The sequence below is a fragment of the Oryctolagus cuniculus genome, chromosome 19 (assembly GCF_964237555.1).
Source record: "Oryctolagus cuniculus chromosome 19, mOryCun1.1, whole genome shotgun sequence".
NCBI lineage: Eukaryota > Metazoa > Chordata > Mammalia > Lagomorpha > Leporidae > Oryctolagus > Oryctolagus cuniculus.
In genome coordinates, this window is record NC_091450.1 from 7,546,165 (window position 1) to 7,564,754 (window position 18,590).

The 18,590-nt window shown below is 55.0% G+C and overlaps 1 protein-coding gene across 1 annotated transcript; it reads left to right on the forward strand.

The window, feature by feature from the left end:
• The first annotated feature begins 11,416 nt into the window (after positions 1 to 11,416).
• NUPR1 (nuclear protein 1, transcriptional regulator) lies at positions 11,417 to 12,890 on the forward strand. The gene is made up of 3 exons (XM_002711875.5): positions 11,417 to 11,931; positions 12,215 to 12,358; positions 12,615 to 12,890. Exons 1-2 carry the CDS (start codon positions 11,820 to 11,822, stop codon positions 12,343 to 12,345), a joined length of 243 nt encoding a protein of 80 aa, XP_002711921.1. The 5' UTR covers positions 11,417 to 11,819; the 3' UTR covers positions 12,346 to 12,358; positions 12,615 to 12,890.
• Positions 12,891 to 18,590: the final 5,700 nt, after the last annotated feature.

Here is an 18,590-nt window from a genome sequence, read left to right on the forward strand (position 1 = left end):
AAGGAACTCCGTCCGCATGAGTGGCAGGCACCCAAGCACTTGGGCCATCTTCTGCTGCTTTCCCAGGGGCATTTTCAGGAAGCTGGATCTCATATGAGCGTCCCATACAGGCACTAAATCATGTCCCGGCTGCTCCACTTCCCATCCAGCTCTCTGCTATGGCCTGGGAAAACAGTAGAGGATGGCCCCAGTCCTTGGGTCCCTGCACCCACGTGGGAGACCCAGAGGAAGCTCCTGGCTTCAGTCTGACCCAGCTGTGGCCATTGCAGCCACTTGGGGAATGAAACAGTGGATGGAAGACCTCTCTCTCTCTAACTCTACCTCTCAAATAAGTAAATAAATTTTTTAAAAAAGACCACGTACATTGTTTATTGTGTGCATTTTAAACGCACTTATACGGTATCCTAACCCTCGCGTTCCTTCTTTCTTCTTCCACTCAGCACTCTGTTGAGATCTGTCCTTACTTAATTCGCGGATTAGTTATTTGCACTTATGCATGTCTGCATTGCGGGCTGGGTACCACGGAGCTGCTGTGAACTGTCTCACGCCTGCCCCCTAGTGGCCTCTGTGAATATTTCCCTGGGATGTGGAGCCACCCAATGCAACTGAGCAAGGCTGTTACCTCCTCTCATCTATTCTGGCCAGAGTTATCTTTTAAGAATGCACATTGGGGGGGGGGGTGTTTGTGGCACAATAATTGGGATGTCCAGTCCTCGCTCCTCTGCTTCCTACCCAGCTTCCTGCTAATGCACAGGGCATGGCTCAAGTACCTGGGTCCCTGCCACCCATGTGGGAGACCCAGAGTTCCATGCTCCTGGCTTCAGCCTGGCCCAGCCTTGGCTGTTGCGGGCATTTGGGAAGTGAACCATTCATGGAATGAGAGCTCTGTGTCTCTTTGTCTCTGCCATTTATTTATTTATTTATTTTGGACAAGCAGTTAGACAGTGAGAGAGAGAGAGACAGAGACAGAGAGAAAGGTCTTCCTTCCGTTGGTTCATTCCCCAAATGGCCACTACAACTGGCACACCGCGCTGATCCGAAGCCAGGAGCCAGGTGCTTCTCCTGGTCTCCCATGTGGGTGCAGGGCCCAAGCACTTGGGCCATCCTCCACTGCACTGAGAGCTGGCCTGGAAGAGGAGCAACCGGGATAGAATCCGGCACCCCGATCGGGACTAGAACCCGGGGTGCTGGTGCCGCAGGTGGAGGATTAGCCTAGTGAGCCGCAGCGCCGGCCGTCTCTGCCTTTCAAATAAAAATGGAACATAAAAATATTTTAAACAGAGAATGCACGTTTTCCAATAACTGTTCGAAGCCCCGTCGCATACATTTATCATGTAATAGCTTTTGTCCCTAGAGGTGCACACAGAAGGACACGTCACGGCCAGAAGGTGGCAGAGTACACGTGGAATTCAAGGAAGGAAAGGGACGAAATGCATGCGCTCTTATGAAGGTCGTTTGCTGTCCAGTCGGGCCACATTGTCCAGTCACACCGCACTCCATAGACAAGTATGACTGCTGTGTGTGAATTAAGAGTCTAAACTACACAGCCCAGTGTTGTAGTGCAGTGGGTGAAACCACTGCCAGCAATGCTAGTAGCCCGTATGGTCGATGGTTTGAATACTGGCTGCTCCAATTCTGATCAAGCTTCCTGCCAATGGCCTGGGAAAGCAGTAAGGATAGCTAAAGTCCTTGGGCCCCTACACCCGCTTGGGAGACCCGGATGAAGCCCCTGGCTCCTGGCTTCAGATCAGCCCAGCACTGGCTGCTATAGCCATCTGGGGAGTGAACCAGTGGATGGAAGATCCATATATATATATATATGTGTGTGTGTGTGTATATGTATATGTATATGTATATATATTTGACAAGCAGAGTTAGACAGTGAGATAGACAGAGAGAAAGGTCTTCCTTTCCCGTAGGTTCACTCCCCTAATGGCCGCTATGGCCTGTGCTGCGCTGATCTGAAGCCAGGAGCCAGGTGCTTCTTCTGGGTCTCCCATGTGGGTGCAGGGCCCAAGCACCTGGGCCATCCTCCACTGCGCTCCCTGGCCACAGCAGAGGGCTGGCCTGGAAGAGGGGCAACCGGGACTAGAACCCGGCACCCTGACCGGGACTAGAACCCAGAGTGCCGGTGCCGCAGACGGAGGATTAGCCAAGTAAGCCATGGCACTGGCCAAATTAGATATTTTTAAAAATATTATTTGAAAGGCAGAGTTGCAGAGAGGCAAAGGCAGAGGCAGAGAGAGAGAGAGAGAGAGAGAGGTCTTCCATCTGCTGGTTCATTCCCAAAATGGCCATCACAGCTAGGACCAAGCCAATCTGAAGCCAGGAGCCAGGAAAATCTTCCGGGTCTCCCACATGGATGCAGGGGCCCAAGCACTTGGGCCATCTTCCACTACTTTCCCAGGCCACAGCAGAGAGCTGGATCGGAAGAGGAGCAGCCGGGACACCGACCTGTGTCCATATCAGATGCTGGCGCCACAGGCAGAGTCTTAGCTCACTGCTCCACGGCACTGGCCCAATAAATAAATTTTTTTTACAAGCAGAATGATTTAATGATTAATGATTAAGTTCCCTATGGACAAGCACCCCTTTTCTCCTGCACCAGGGTAGTGGACACTTCTCACCGCCCCCTCTCCCCAAAATATCCCCTTCAAAATCCCTTCCAGATTCAAGAGTTTGCGGCATGACGCTGTTGCTATAAAAATTTTAATTTCAGTGGAAGTCTTTGCTATGAAGTAACTACCTATCTAAAGAGGCATTTCAAGCAAGATGATTTGTAAAATCTGTCCACATCTGAGTAAGCACAAGTCATGTGTGTTTCCTTCTTTTTTTTTCCCTCTGCAAGATGACTCATATGTGTGCTGATTCATGGCCTGCTTGTCAGCAGATGTAGAGACACAGAGAGTATTTTTTTAAAGATTTATTTATTTATTTGAAAGGCGGAGTTACAGAGAGAGAGAGGAGAGACAGAGACACAAAGAGAGAGAGAAAGGGAGAGATCTCCCACCCTCTGGCTCACTGCCCAAATGTCCACAACAATCAGGCCTGGGCCAGGCCAAAGCCAGGAGCCAGAAGCTTCTTCCAGGTCTCCCACGCAGGTGTAAGGGTCCAAGGACTTGGGCCATCTTCTGCTGCTTTCCCAGGCCACAGCAGAGAGCTGGGTTGGAAGTGGACCAACCGGGACTTGAACCGGCACCCATATGGGATGCCGGCACTGCATGTGGTGGTTTTACCCGCTACACCACAGCGCCGGCCCACAGATAGTATTTTCAAGATAACCCTGAAGCTTCTGGTCTTTGCAGCCAGTGACTCTGCCACATCCCCCAGCTTAGCCTGGTTTCCTGGTCTGGATGGTTGAACTCCTGGCACCGGGTGGGTCCTGTGGTCTGCCCCACGGACCCAATCTTTCTCCAGGCCCCCCGGCCCCACAGTTTAAACAGGCTAACAGATGGGCCTCAGAACCTTCTGGAATGTCACAAAGAATAATCATAACGCAGAAAGAACCTTCCTGGTGGCTGAGGACCCACACCCAGCCCTTGACTTTTCCTGTTGACTCACCTTTGGTCCATGCCCTAGGGATGGGAAGTCCTTTCTCTCCACCTGCGCTGCGCCTGCCCCTCTCCACAGAGTCTGGCTTCCTTCCGCCCTTCGAGATCCAGGCCAGGGGGAAGATCACCAAGGGCGATCCCAGTGTCTCTGTGGTTCCCTAGGGGCCCGCAGAGCAGAGCATGGGGGGAATGAGCTTTGCGATGCTTCGCGTGTGCTACGAATCAGTGGTTGAGCTCTGACTGCGCGCCAGGCGGTTGAGAACATAAGGATAAGACAGGCCAGACGGGGGCCTGCGGGGTGGTGCAGGGGGTTAAGCTGCACTTGTGACACTGGCGTCCCACATGGGACAGAGTGCCAGTGTGAGTCCCGACCGCCCTGCCTCTGATCCAGCTCCCTCCCTGCTAACGTGCCAGGCAGGCAGCAGGTGGTGGCCCAAGCACCTGACACTCACGGAGGGGAGACCCAGTGAAGGTCCTGGCTCCTGACTTCAGCTGGCCCAGCCCTGATTGTTGCAGCTGTTAGGGGAGTGATCCAGCAAGTGCAAGATGTCTCTCTCTCTCTCTCTCTCTTTCTCTCTCTCTCACTTTCTCTCTCATCTCTCTCTTGTTCTCACTCTCACTCTCATTTTCTCTGTCTTCCCTCCCTCTCTCTGTCTCTCCCTCCCTCTCTCTCAGTCTCTGACATTCTGCCTTCCAAATAAATAAATATTTTTTAAAAAGGACAGGTAAAACTCCTGCCCTAATGAATAATATTGATAATGAAAATAGCAAACATTTATTGAGTAGTGTTGGCCTTTTAATCCTCACAACAATCCCACCAGGTAGCTACCACTGTTAATCCCCATCTTTTTTTCAAGATTTATTTTATTTATTTGAAAGACAGAGTTACAGAGAGAGGGAGAGACAGAGAGAGAGGTCTTCCATCTGTTGGTTCACTCCCCAAATGGGTGCAATAGCTGGAGCTGAGCCGATCTGAAGCCAGGACCCAGGAGCTTCTTTCAGGTCTCCCATGTGGGTACAGGGGCCCAAGCACTTGGACCTTCTTCCATTGCTTCCTCAGGCCATAGCAGAGAGAGAGCTGGCTCAGAAGTGGAGCAGCCAGAACTTGAACCGACACCCATATGGGATGCCTGCCCTCCAGGCAGAGGCTTAGCCCACTATGCCATAGTGTTGGCCCCAATCCCCATCTTATAAATGAGGAAAAAAGGCACAGAGAAGCTAAATACCTTGTCTAAGGTCACACAGCTAGCAAAGCACAGAACCAAACTCGGGTCCCCAATGTCCCGCTTCAGCGCCTACTCCTGTAACCACGCACGGAACTAAACCAGTGAGTGACTTCTAGGGGACACAGATCATGGAAAAGCAGCAAATAAAAACAATGCTTCAAGAGACTTCCTGGTACCGGGAACCCAAGACTATGAAGCAAGCGAGATAACATCAGGACGGTAGGATAAAAGAGTGTGTTGCTCTGAGTGGTATTTCAGGCAGGAAGGAGTGCGATGGGCTGGCTGCCAGCAGGTGCAGCTCACGGTGTCTCTCTGGGTTCCTCAGTTCGGGGCTTGGGCCAAACCAATAAATTGTTTGGGAAGGGAACAAGGAAGCCATGACAGGTGGCTCCGTCCACAGCGCGGTGACAGCTGTGCCATTGTTTGGCCAGCAGGGCTGACTCACAGTGAGTCTTGCACGTGGGGTCAGGCAGATTGTGGGAGGAATGCTCCCCGACTCCCAGGTGCTGGGACCTTGAGCACGTCCCTCCCCGAGCCTCGCTCTTCCTTCAGCCCAGAATGGTGGGGGAAGCCACGCGTCTGCCCGGCTCTGGGCTGAGCCGCTGCACGCATGGGCGCTCTCTCTGCCCCTTTACACATGAGCAGACAGAAACCAGAGAGTGTGCCCCCTCCAGCCACTCACAGGACTCCTGGGGCTGGGGGGAGGGGCCAGGCAGGGAAGCACCTGTTTCTCAGTGGGGCCAGCAGCCTTCCCCCTGGGAGGCTAAGGCTTCCCAGGGATGGGACGGGACTGTCTGCAGCTGTCTCAACGAGGCCAGGTGGGGCACAGAAAGGACAGGACAGTCCCGCACCCAGCCCGACCTGTGGCTGTCACCAGCTGGGCAGGCAGGACGGTAAGACGCTGCTGGAACCCAGCTCTGCTCCATGTCCCCACAGTACAGGGATTACCTTGCTCCCTAAGGAGCCATGGACACACCAGGACCTCCCAGGAAGGCCTGCAACCATGGACAGTGCTGCCTTGTCACGGAGCACCCCAAAAACGGGTGGAAGGAGTTATTGCAGAACTCAAAAAATTGCCTCCACCATGCACAGAAAGCCAACAGCAGACCCAGGGATGGAGGAAGAAAAGAGGTGTCTTTTTGTTTGTTTTTAAAGATTCACTTATTGGCCGGTGCCGCGGCTCACTAGGCTAATCCTCCGCCTTGCGGTGCCGGCACACCGGGTTCTAGTCCCGGTAGGGGCGCTGGATTCTGTCCCGGTTGCCCCTCTTCCAGGCCAGCTCTCTGCTGTGGCCCGGGAGTGCAGTGGAGGATGGCCCAAGTCCTTGGGCCCTGCACCCCATGGGAGACCAGGATAAGTACTTGGCTCCTGCCATTGGATCAGCGCCATGCACCGGCCGCGGCGGCCATTGGAGGGTGAACCAACGGCAAAGGAAGACCTTTCTCTCTCTCTCTCTCTCTCACTGTCCACTCTGCCTGTCCAAAAAAAAAAAAAAAAAAAAAAAAAAAAAAAAAAAAAAGATTCACTTATTTATCTGCAAAGCAGAGTGACAGAGAGAGGGAGAGAAAAAGAGAGAGATCTTCCATCTGCTGATTCACTCCACAAATGGCTGCAACAGCCAGGGCTGGGCAAAGCCAAAGCCAGAACTCCATCCGGGTCTCCCAGGTGGGTGCAGGGGTCCAAGCACTTGAACCATCACCCACTGCTTTCCCAGGCACATTAGCAGGGAGCTGGATCAGAAGCAGAGCAGCCACAGGACTCGAACTGGCACTCTGATACGGGATGCCGGTGTCACAGCAGTGAATGAACCTGCTATGCCACAGTGCCAGCCCCAGGAAGGAGGTGTTTGTTACAGAGCGCAGGGCGAGGAGCCGGGTGGCTGTGGCTCCATTTTCATCCCCAGGCTCCCGGAGAAGTTAGGGGTAACCGCTCCCGCAGACCGAAGTTGCAGCTGAGAGGTGCGTGTTCAAGCTCACGGCCCAGTCCCTGTGGCCTCCCTCCAACAGGTCAGCCAGGTCATGCTCCTTTGAGAATTTTAAAGAGGGCAGAGTAGACTCCAGCTGTTCGGGTGGTAGAGTCTTCTGGCTCAGGACCTGGGAGAGCCCAGAAAAGGAATCTCTCGAGATGAGACTGAAGGGGCCGGCGCTGTGGTGTAGTAGGCTAAGCTGCCGCCTGTGGTGCCGGCATTCTCCTCTGGGTGCCGGTTCAAGTCCCGGCTGCTCCTTGTCTGATCTAGCATCTCTGCTGTGGTCTGGGAAAGCAGCGGAAGATGGCTCAAGCCCTTGGGCTCCTGCACCTGTGTGGGAGACCAGAAGAAGCTCCTGGCTTCTGGTTTTGGATTGGCCCAGCTCCAGCCACTGCAGCCATTTGGGGACTGAACCAGCAGATGGAAGATCTCTCTCTCTCTCTCTCTCTCTCTCTCTCTCTCTCTCTCTCTCTCCCCCTCTCTCTGTACTCTGTCTCTCAAATAAATAAATAAATCTTAAAAAAAAAAAAAGATGAGACAATATCAAGAATGTTACCTACAGGGAGACAAATGACCCCATGGGTCTTGTGCTCAGGAACGCCATAGGACCACTCCCTCAACTTGGCAAGTTCACTTGAGTGAGATCAGGGCAAGGAAACTCAAAGCGAAGGGAGGGAGGCTGGGAGGCCACGGAGGCCAGGGCCTGCTGCTCTCCAGCACCTGCGCCCAAGGCGCGGAGCACGGGCCTGGTTTCATATATACTTTGTGTTTTCCTATGCACTCTCCTATGCATGGATTTCCAATTGTTTTGGCACCAAAATAAGTGTATCTTTTTAAACATATGCATAGATATTTATTTTTTATTGATTTGAAAGGCAGAGAGACAGAGACAGAAAGATAGGTGGAGATCTTTCATCTACTGGTTCACTCCCCAGAGCCTGCTGTTGCCGGGGCTGGACCAGGCCCAAGTCAGGAGGCCTGGACATGACCCAGGTCTCCCATGTGGGTGGCAGGGAGCCAAGTACTTGGGGCATCACCTGCTGTTGTCCAGAGGGCAGTAGCAGAGAGCTGGGTCAGGAGCGGAGCTGGGACCAAACCCAAGTTCTCCACTACGGCTGCAGGTGTTCCGAGCTGTGTCAACCACTGCACCGAACGCCTCCCCCTACTGCGCTCTTCCATTCCCAGGGAGGTTTTGAATTATGGTTGTTCATGCCTACGACAAAGCTGCGTTTATAACGTGGGCGCAGTGAGAGATGAACAGCAATAGCTAATAATAAAACAGGACAACCCGTGCACAATTTACTGTAATGAAAGTTACGTGAATGCTCTCTCTCGTTCTCTCTCTCTCTCTCTCTCACACACACACACACACACACACCTTACTGTTTTGTATCCTCCCTTTTGCTGACGATGTGAGACGATACAGGGTCTACCTGATGAGACCGAGTGAGGTGCAGGCCAGAGGCACGGTGACACAGCTGCTACGTAGAGTCCCTTCAACAGTGGCTCTCGGGACAGAGGATCTGACAACGGAGACGGCTGCTAAGTGACTGGCAGGCGGTGACTCCCTGGACTGACGGCAACTCACTTCTCAGTGACGACGGCGGCCAGCGTGAGACTTCACCCCGCTGCTCAGAGCGGGTGCATGCTGGAATGCATGCATTGCTCACTTTTCCATCTAATACTTTAGGACCCCAAGTGGCCATGGGTAACTGAAACCATGGACAGTGAACCCGTGGGTAAGTGGGGGCCACTGCACACTCAGGGATAAAGCCCACCTTTTTCCGAGAACTCTACTTCCTGATTGTCTCCACAATAAGGCTATCTTCCTCTTATCATCTGGCCTGTTTATTTTTTAAAAGATTTATTTATTTATTTATTTGAAAGGCAGAGTGATGGGGGGGGAGACAGAGAGCAGGGGGGCGGGGTGGGTATTCAACCTTCTGCTTCACGCTCAGATGGCTGCAATGGCTGGGGCATGGCCAAGCTGAAGCCAGGAGCCAGGAGCTCCATCCGGGTCTCCCACATGGGTGGCAGGGGCTCAAGTACTCAGGCCGTCATCTTCTACCATCACAGGTGCGTTAGCAGGGAGACAGATAGGAAGTGGAGTGGCCAGGACTCCAACTAGTGCTCCGTAGGGGAGAATGTGGCTTAACGCACTGCGCCCCAGTGCCGGCCCCACCCGGCCCGTTACTGGCCGGTCTCCGCTGGATGCAGGCGTCCTCCTGTCCTTGCGTTATTTCTCAAAGAACTCACGAGTCACCCAGCCTGCAAGGGAAGGCTACGTTTCCTTCTGCGTGAGCGGAGGGCAGAGTGCGGAGCTGAAGAGCGGCCTCTGGTTCCACAGGCTGGGGGTGGGGCAAGGGGCGTTCGGCACAGCCACCAAGACGCTGCCTGGGACTCTCGCATCCCATCCGGGAGTGTCTGCGTTCGAGTCCCCATTCTGCTTTCCAGCTTCCTGCTAACGTGCACCTTGGCAGCAGATGATGGCTCACATACCCGGGTCCCTGCCACCCAACTGTGGCAGGCATTTGGGGAGCGAACCAGCATATAGAAGATCTCTCTCTTTCTCTCTGTCTGCCTTTCAAATAAATGTTTTTCCGTATGCTTTATTTTTTAAAAGATGTATTTATTTATTGATTCAAGAGGTAGTGTGACAAATAGAGACAGAAAGAGAGAGATGTCTCCCATCTGCTGGTTTACTCCTCAATTGGCAGCAATGGCTAGAGCTGCACTGATCCAAAGCCAGGAGCCAGGAGCTTCTTCTGGGTCTCCCACTTGGGTGCAGGGGCCCAAGCACTTGAGCCATCTTCTGCTGCTTTCCCAGAGAGCTGGATTGGAAGAGGAGCAGCCGAGACTCGAACCGGCGCCCCTATGGGATGCCAGCACTGCAGGCGGCGGCTTAACCTGCTACGCCACAGCGCTGGTCCCCCTTCCAATACATTTTTTTTAAAATACAATAAAAACAGAGGGTGAGTCTGCACTGTTACCAGGCGTGGGGATGGGGGTGGAGGAGTCTAACCAGGAAATGCCTCTGGAGGCAGCAGGCTCACGGCCAAGTGTGAGCAGGGAGCACCTGGGAGTTTAGGGAATGGCTGTGTGCTGCCCGTGCCAGCGTGACTCACGCGGCTCAGGCCGTTCAGGCGAGAGCGGAATGTTCCGCGTTCACGTGCTTCCAGCTCCAAGTGCATGCAGAAGCCTGCGGAATGCCAAGGTCATCCTGAAGTTCACCCCGACCCTGCAAAGCCGGGGTAGACCTGTGTTCACTTCATTGCCTCCTCCACCTCAGGGTACCCATGCTTTTCGAAACAGATTATTTGAAACAACGTATTTGAAGCACGTTATTAAAATCAAGTTCCTTCTTGTGTCTCCTTTGCCGCCTGGGGGAGCTTTTAGAAACTGGGGAAGCTCTGATGTGAATGGAAGGGGAGAGGGAGTGGATAAGGGGAGGGTTGCGGGTTGGAGGGACGTTATCGGGGGAAGCCATTGTAATCAATATTCTGTACTTTGGAAATTTATATTCATTAAATAAAAGTTAAAAAAAATACTTGATATAATTAAAAAAGAAATAAAAGAAAAAAAAAAGAAACTGGGGAAGCTCATCCGAGTGCCCCCCCCCCCAAGCAGGTGCTGGCATAGGTGCCTGGCCACGTGGTCTCTCCCCAGCCCCTCCCGGCAGGGGCATCCTCTGTCCTACGGAGAAGATGGTGGCACAGAGAGGTTTAGTGATCTGTCTGAGGTCGCCCAGCAGGTGCAGGGTGGGGGTTTGGATCCAGGCCATCTGGCTTCTGAACCCGCACTCTCAACCACCCTGCTGCCTCCCTCCCAGGGGAGGTGGGTTACCCAGGGACCCCATTTCAGGATGTTAAAGGGGACCTTCCAAGGGCATCTGAGACACTGCGGGGGCGGGGGGGCTGCTAGGGTGCCGCAGGTTAAGTTGTCGCTTTTGATGCCGGCATCCCATATCAGAGGCAAATTCCTGTCCCCGCTGCTCCACTTCCCATCCAGCTCCCTGCTAACGTGCCTGGGAGGCAGCAGGAGATGGCCCAAGTGCTTGGGCCCCTGCACCCAGGTGGAGTTTTCTGGATAGATTTCCTGGTTCTTGGCTTTGGCCTGGACCAACCCTAGCCATTGGAGACTGAATGAGTAAGTGGAAGATTCTCTCTCTCTCTCCCTCTCTCTCCTTTCTCTCTCACACTCTGCCTCTCAAACAGATTAAAAAAAAAAAAAAGACCTTGCGTGGGATGCCTGCATGCATATCAGAGGGCCTGGGTTCGAGTCCCAGCTCTGCTTCTGATCCCAGCTTCCTGCTAACGTGCACCCTGGGAGGCAGCCGTGATGGCTCCAGTGCTGGGAGACCCGGATGGAGTTCCCAGCCTCTGGTTATCTGAGGAGAGATCCAGCACAGGGGAGGTCTCTTGCTGTCTCTCTGCCTACCAAAGAGTCAAATCAGCAGGCAAAATCAACAAGCCAGTCATTTAAATAGAGGGAGGGCCTTGGGGTCTTGGGGTTGATGGGGGAGGAGGCCATGAGCCTGGCCTGTTGATCTCTCCTCTCCCTCCTTCTTCACTCCCTGTTCTGCCACCAGGTCCTGAATCCAAGCCAGAATGGGGTGGGGTGGGGTCAGCTGGGTGGGTGCAACCCTGAGCCAGGAGGCGCAAACACACACACACACACACACACACACACACACGGCAGAGGGCGGTGGAGGGGGCAGGTGGACAGGAAGAAGTGGCCCACGTGAGGTCCCTGGGCTGCTGGCCAAGACTCCCCCACCTCAGTGTGTTTACATCCAGACCCCGCCTCCTGCCTCATCCCCAGCGAGGGGTTTGGGATCTCCTCCACGGAAAAACACCAAAACCACCGGGCGGACCAGGGCTGGGCGGGCTGGGAGAGGGAGGAGGCTGCGGGCTGGGCTCTGGGAAGGGGCCAGATTGCATCAGCCAGGCTGAGGGGCTGGAGCTCTGGTGTGTGCAGAGACACAGACTTATAAGCAGGGCCGAGGAGCCCGGGGAGGAGAGGAGAGGCAAGTGGACACAAAGGAAGGAGACCGTGCGTGCGCCTGGGCCACACAGGATGGCCACCCTGCCGCCCGCAGCCAGCCCCTCCCGGCAGCCCTCAGGCCCAGAGAACAACGAGGGTAGCCTGGATGAGTACGATTTCTACAGCCTGGCCGACCCCTGCCCAGGTAAGACCTGGCTCTGCCGCCAGCCTGGTCCTTCCACTGTTAACTCTCCCGCCCCCCCCCCAACACTGGAGATCCCCCCACCTCTCACCCTTTCCTAGTCAATCTTGACCCTGAGCCCTGTCCACTGGGTGCTACCCTGGGACCCACACCCATGGTGCGGTGGGGGTGGGGCAAGAGGGTAGTGCTGCCTGGGAGCTGCCCCCAGCCCCACCCCTGCCTCCCCTCCAAGGCCTCTCTCCTGGCCCCCCCAGCTCCACTGACTGCTTGCTCCCTTGTTTACCAGGAGTGGGAGGTCGGAAAGGTCGCAGCAAGAGAGAGGCTGCGGCCAACACCAACCGGCCCAGCCCTGGCGGGCACGAGAGGAAACTGGTAACCAAGTTCCAGAACTCAGAGAGAAAAAAGGCCCGGCGCTGAGGCACAGCTGGAGGTAGGCAGTTGGGGGCCCCAGGGAGCCCGCGGAGGCGCCTCGGTCCCAGGACTGAAAGTGTGTGAGCGGGTGGTCTCCACCTAGAGTGGAAAGACTATGCCCGGCTCTGAGCTTCCTAGGGGCCAGTGCGAAAGGGGGAAAGCAGACCTTTTGAATGGGAGGCCAGGGAGGGTCAGATCCTTGCGGGGTGGGGGTGGGGAACAGAGCGAGAACTCAGCCTCCATCCCCCTTCACCCCCTGCCTGGCCCTCCCCCAGATGAGGCCAGACCACGGACACCACACCCAGCCATGGAGACGGAACTGCGGAGGAACCAGGACCCGGCGGGCAGGATCCAGGCCGCTCGCCCCCACCCCACCTCCCCCTGCCCGAGGACGGAGGGGCCACCCAGGAAGCACCCCTAGCCTCAGAAAGGGGGCAGGATGGGGATCCAGAGGCGGAGTGAGGAAGCCCCGGGAGAGGAGCCCTAGCTGGAGGAAGCGGAGTCCCCCCCCCCCACCCCAACGTGGCAGTGACAATAAACACAGCCAGGCAGCTGTGGCCTGTGGTGTGCCTTCCTCCTGGCCTGCGGGCTGCGGCTGGCGCCTGCCCGCATGTGTCTGCATTTGCATGAGCCAATAAGAGCATAAGAGCGTGCCCACTGTGTGTGTGTGTGTGTGTGTGTGTGTTCAGCGTGTATATCCTGGGAGACGGTGTGCCTGCTTTGCCCCATGCTATGATTGTGTCTTTTGTTGCCTTAAAAAAAAAAAAGATTTTATTTGATTTATTTGAAAGGCAGAGAGAGAGAATTTTCTTTTTTTTTTTAAGATTTATTTTATTTATTTGAAAGTCAGAGTTACATATACAGAGAGAGAGGAGAGGAGAGGAGAGGAGAGGAGAGGAGAGGAGAGGAGAGGAGAGGAGAGGAGAGGAGAGGAGAGACAGAGAGGCAGAGAGGCAGAGAGGCAGAGAGGCAGAGAGACAGAGAGAGGTCTTCCATCCTCTGGTTCACTCCCCAATTGGCTGAAATGGCCGGAGCTGTGCTGATCCGAGGCCAGAAGCCAGGCACTTCTTTCAGGTCTCCCACACAGGTGCAGGGGCCCAAGCACTTGGGCCATCTTCTACTGCTTTCCCAGGCCACAGCAGAGAGCTGGATCGGAAGTGGAGCAGCCGGGTCTTGAACCGGTGCCCATATGGGATGCCGGCACTTCAGGCCAGGGCGTTAACCCGCTGTGCCACAGCGCCGGCCCCGAGAGAGAGAATTTTCTATTCCCTGGCTGGGCCAGGCTGAAACCAGGAGCGAGGAACTCAACCTGGCCCCCAGGTAGGTGGCAGGGACCTTGGTGTTTGATGCCTCACCTGCGGGCTCCCGGGATGCTGCTCAGCGGGCAGCCGGATCAGAAGCAGAGGAGCCGGGTGTGAACCAGGCTCCCTGCTACGGGATGCAGGGTCCCAACAGCCTCTTAACCACCGCGCCAAACACCACCCCACTCGTCCTGGTCAGTTGTGCTGTGTTGGTACGAAGCCCCCTTGTGTTGGGAGTGATGACATCCAGGTGCAAGAGGGAGAAAAATGGGGTTGAAAACACAGTGAGCTGTCACCGCGGCTCACTAGGCTAATCCTCTGCCTTGCGGCGCCGGCGCACCGGGTTCTAGTCCCGGTCGGGGTGCTGGATTCTGTCCCGGTTGCCCCTCTTCCAGGCCAGCTCTCTGCTGTGGCCAGGGAGTGCAGTGGAGGATGGCCCAGGTGCTTGGGCCCTGCACCCCATGGGAGACCAGGAGAAGCACCTGGCTCCTGGCTTCGGATCAGCGCAGCGTGCCAGCCATGGCGGACATTTGGGGGTGAACCAACGGAAGGAAGACCTTTCTCTCTGTCTCTCTATCTCACTGTCTAACTCTGCCTGGCAAAAAACAACAACAACAACAACAAACACAGCGGAGCTTGCCCCAAGCTACTCAGGGAGCCCCACTGTCTTTCCGCCTGTGGTAGGGCCCCATGCCCCAGGGGGCTGCCGGGACAGGGTGGAGGGAGGTCAGCTGGAGCGGGGCAAGGTTCCTACCCAGCATGATCAGCCTTGGGAGCAGAGTTCCAGAAGAATGTGGCTCAAATATGTGGTTGGAGTTAGGAGGAAGTGTGGGCTAAGGTGTCGGCTTGGCTGCTATAATAAAGACTTGAACAAAGCAGGATAGAAAGTTATTTCCCCTCACATAACAGCTCCAAGGGGAGGTACTCCCCGGCTAAAATGGCAGCCCCATTGTGTCAAGGAGTCCACTTTTCTGTTGCCCTTGAAACAGAGTTTCCACTCAGCTCCAAGACAGCTGCTCCAGTACCTGCCATCACAACTGCATCCCAGCCTGCAGAAAAGGAGGGGGCGTGGGTGGAGACCAGAGGAGGCCACACTTAAGTCATTTTAGGGCCATAAGCTAAAAGTAGAATGCTCAGAATTTAGTCAGAACGTTCCCCTCCCTTCCATGGCAGCCCTAATTGTTCTCAGGGACCCCGGGCTATGAAGGACGGCGGGGCCATTGGAGCAGTAACGGATGCACAGCCTCTGGGAGCAGGTCGAGCCTTTGGGACCCTCTCCCCGCACCCGCTCTGAGTCCTAACGCAGAGGCACAGAATCCGTGAGTGGGGAGGATGCTAGAAGACATGGGGCCCTGGGGGTCAAGCCGGGGCTCGGGTGCCCCCGCGCCGCGGAGCCGATGCCAGCTCCAGTCCCGCCCACTTGGCCCCTCCGAGCCAGCTCCCTGCTCAGGCGCCTAAGGAGGCATCGGAGGATGGCTCAAGGGCCTGGGCTGCTGCCACCCACGTGGGAGACTCAGACGGAGCTCCTGGCTCCTGGCTTCCAGCTGTTGCAGGCATTTGGGGAGTGAACCAGCACATGGAAAATATGTGTGTGTGTGCGCGCGCGAGTGCACTGGGCCGATCTGAAGCCAGGAGCCAGAAACTTACTTGGGCCATCTTCCATTGCCTTCCCAGGCCATTAGCAGAGAGCTGGACTGAAAGTGGAGCAGCCAGGACTCGAACCAGTGCCCATATGGGATGTGGGCACTGTGGGCGGCGGCTCTACCCACTATGCCACAGCGCCGGCCACTAAGTGACCTGACTCACCTCCTCTCGCGCATGCTCTGAACAAGCACCTTCTAGTCCCCGCTGCCTGAGACCCCACGAGGCTCAGCTTAAAGCCCTCCTTCCCTTCCTGGTCTGCCCTCATCCGCCCTCTGTCTCTCCTTCGGCCTCCTTTGGGATCGCTGTCACTGCCATTTTTTTAAAAAGATTTATTTATTTATTCATTTGAAAGTTAGAGATACATAGAGAGAGGAGAGGCAGAGAGAGAGAGGTCTTCCATCCGCTGGTTCACTCCCTAATTGGCCGCAACGGCTGGAGCTGTGCCCATCCGAAGCCAGGATCCAGGAGCTTATTCCGGGTCTCCCATGTGGGTGCAGGGGTCCAAGGACTTGGGCCATCTTCTACTGCTTTCCCAGGCCACAGCAGAGAGCTGGATCGGAAGTGGAGCAGCCGGGTCTCAAACTGTCGCCCATATGGGATGCGGCTCTGCAGGCAGCGGGCTCTACCCGCTACACCACAGCACCAGCCCCCACTGCCATTTTGGCCAACAGCTCCTCCAGACTCCCCCTGAGCCCTTCTTTCCCGAATGAATAATTTACTCATCCAAGAAGTGTTTCGTGGTTGCTGAAGGCGTGGACTACAAGGAGGGGCGGATGGGAGCCCGGGCAGACTGGACCCGGGGGCTCTGGCCGCTGTAGGCTCGGGGACCCCGAGCACAAGTGTGGCAGCTGCAGCCGGCAGAAGGCTCTGTCTGGTGCAGGTGCTGTGTGTGCCAGCTCAGAAGTCGACCCCACGGCGCCTGTGCTGTGGGCGTCTACTCTGTGACAGGTGTTTATAGACCAGTCCTTACAAAACCTGAGAGCACGCAGTAGGACTGTTTCTAAAACTATTTATTTGAGATGCAGAGACAGAAACCGAGAGAGCTCCCATCTGTGGGTCCACTCCCCCAAATGCCTGCGATGACTGGGGCTGGGGCTGTGCAGAGCCAGGAGCCAGGCACTCAATCCAGGGCTCCCACATGGGTAGCAGGAACCCAGTTACTTGAACCTTCACTGCTACCCACCAGGGTCCACAGGAAGCCGGAGGCAGGAGCCAGAGACAGGTACTGAACCCAGGTACTCGGATGTAGGACACAGGTGTCTTAATCACTAGGCTTATTCTGCCCCAGGGTATCTTTTTTTTTTTTTTAAGATTTTATTTTATTAATTTGAAAGAGTTACAGAGGGAGGCAAGAGACAGAGAGAAAGGTCTTCCATCCGCTGGTTCACTCCCCAGATGGCCACAACAACCGGAGTTGCACCGATCCAAAGCCGGGAGCCAGGAACTTCTTCTGGGTCTCCCACACAGGTGCAGGGGCCCAAGGATCTGGGCCATCTTCTACTGTTTTCTCAGGCCATAGCAGAGAGCTGGAGCAGCCGGGATTCGAACCGGCGCCCATATGGGATGTCGGCACTGCAGGCAGTAGCTTTACCTGCTACACCACAGCACCAGCCCCCCAGGCTATACTATTATTGATCATATTTTTCAGACCAGGAAACTGAGGTTCAGAGAGGTTAAGTAATTTTCCTGAGGTTGCACAGCAGGGACTGAGATTCTGAACTCAAGTCTGAGTTTTCAAAGCCGGGACTTTCCTTCTCCCAGGGATCTTCATCTTTATTTCACGTTCTTGCCCCGCCCCCCAGCAGTAAGGCATTTCTGGGATTTTTGTGGCGCCTCTGTGCAGGATTTAAGTTCCACGTGACCATCATGGCGGCTGCTTCCTGCTCCTGGGTGAGACACAGGTGCGCCCCGGGAAGGCAGGTGTGTGAGATCGTCAGGGGAAAGGATACAATGACAAGGCAGGGCTGGCACAAATTCCAGCTCGCCTACCCTGCCTAACTCCCTGCCTGCTTTGCCACATGCACAGGGCTCCCAGCTCCCTGCAGAGAGCAGAGGAACTCTGCGGGGGGTTGTGTGGTCTGCCAACATCCTGGTTTTCCTCCACCCACCCTTTCTCGACAGCCAGCTCTCTGATATATACATGGCTATTTGAAAATTTCAGAGTCAAGAAGTTAATTTTCAACTAGCACTCCCTAAAGAGAATCCTAATCTAGTCACAGGGGCAGCTGTCAGGGCTGGGGACCAGCCCCAGGAGTTTCCCAAGATCGGCTTTCACAGGGCGCTCTTAGGATTTCTGCACGCCGGTTCCGCTGTAGTGGCTGTCCCATATTGACTTAGCATTTTAGAATTCCCTCCGTGCATGTTTTACTCAGATGTACGTAAAAGGGAATTATACAACCACCCAAATTGAAAACCACAGCCAAGTCTCAGAATTAGAAGCGAACTGGAATAGAAGCATCTCACTAGAAGTTTTTTCAAGCGTTCATCGCAGCAGGCATTCCGCCTGGCAGCTAAGATGCCTCTGTCTGGCGCCGATGTTGGAGCCTAGCGGGTAAAGCCGTCGCCTGCAGTGCCGGCGTCCTGTATGGATGCTGCTCCACTTCTGATCCAGCTCCCTGCTAACGCGCTGGGAAAGCAGTGGAAGATGGCCCACACGCTTGGGCCCCTGCATCCACGTGGGAGACCTGGGTGGAGTTCCTGGCTCCTGGCTTCCTTTTGGCCCAGCCCTGGACCACTGTGGCCATTTGGGGAGTGAGCCAGCAGGTGGAAGATCAGTCTCTCTCTCTCTCTCTGTAACTCTGCCTTTCAAATAAATAAATAAATCTTTTATTAAAAAAAAAACAGCTAATTTAAAAATTTTAAGTTGATTTTTATTTATTTGAAAGGCAGACACACACACACACACACAGAGTAAGAGATCTCCCACCTGCTGATCCACTCCCCCCAAAGCCTGTAAAAGCTAGGGCTGGACCAGGTTGACGCCAGGAACCCGGAACTCCTTCCAGGTGGCATAGTCCCGGGCGTTTGAGCCCTCACTGCTGCCTCCTGGGCCCGTGTTAGCGGGAAGCAGAGCAGAGCTGGGACTTGAACCCTGGCACTTCAATACACAATGAGAGCGCCTTCACCCCTGTGGCCAACTCCTGCTCCTAATTCTGATCTTTCCCTGCCCAGTGATAAGCTCTACGCTAATTCCTGTGACACTGGGCACTGGCAGCGAACCACACGCCCAGCCAGCCACAGGAGACGGTCAACACCTGATTATGAAATAGGAGTCAGTGCTGTGGCATAGCCAGTAAAGCTGCCTGC

Excerpts from the sequence above, each read along its gene's own strand:
- NUPR1 (XM_002711875.5), top strand. The coding sequence starts at position 11,820 with ATGGCCACCCTGCCGCCCGCAGCCAGCCCCTCCCGGCAGCCCTCAGGC. Across the intron at positions 11,932-12,214 it reads CCTGGCCGACCCCTGCCCAG|GAGTGGGAGGTCGGAAAGGT; the intron begins GTAAGACCTGGC and ends CTTGTTTACCAG.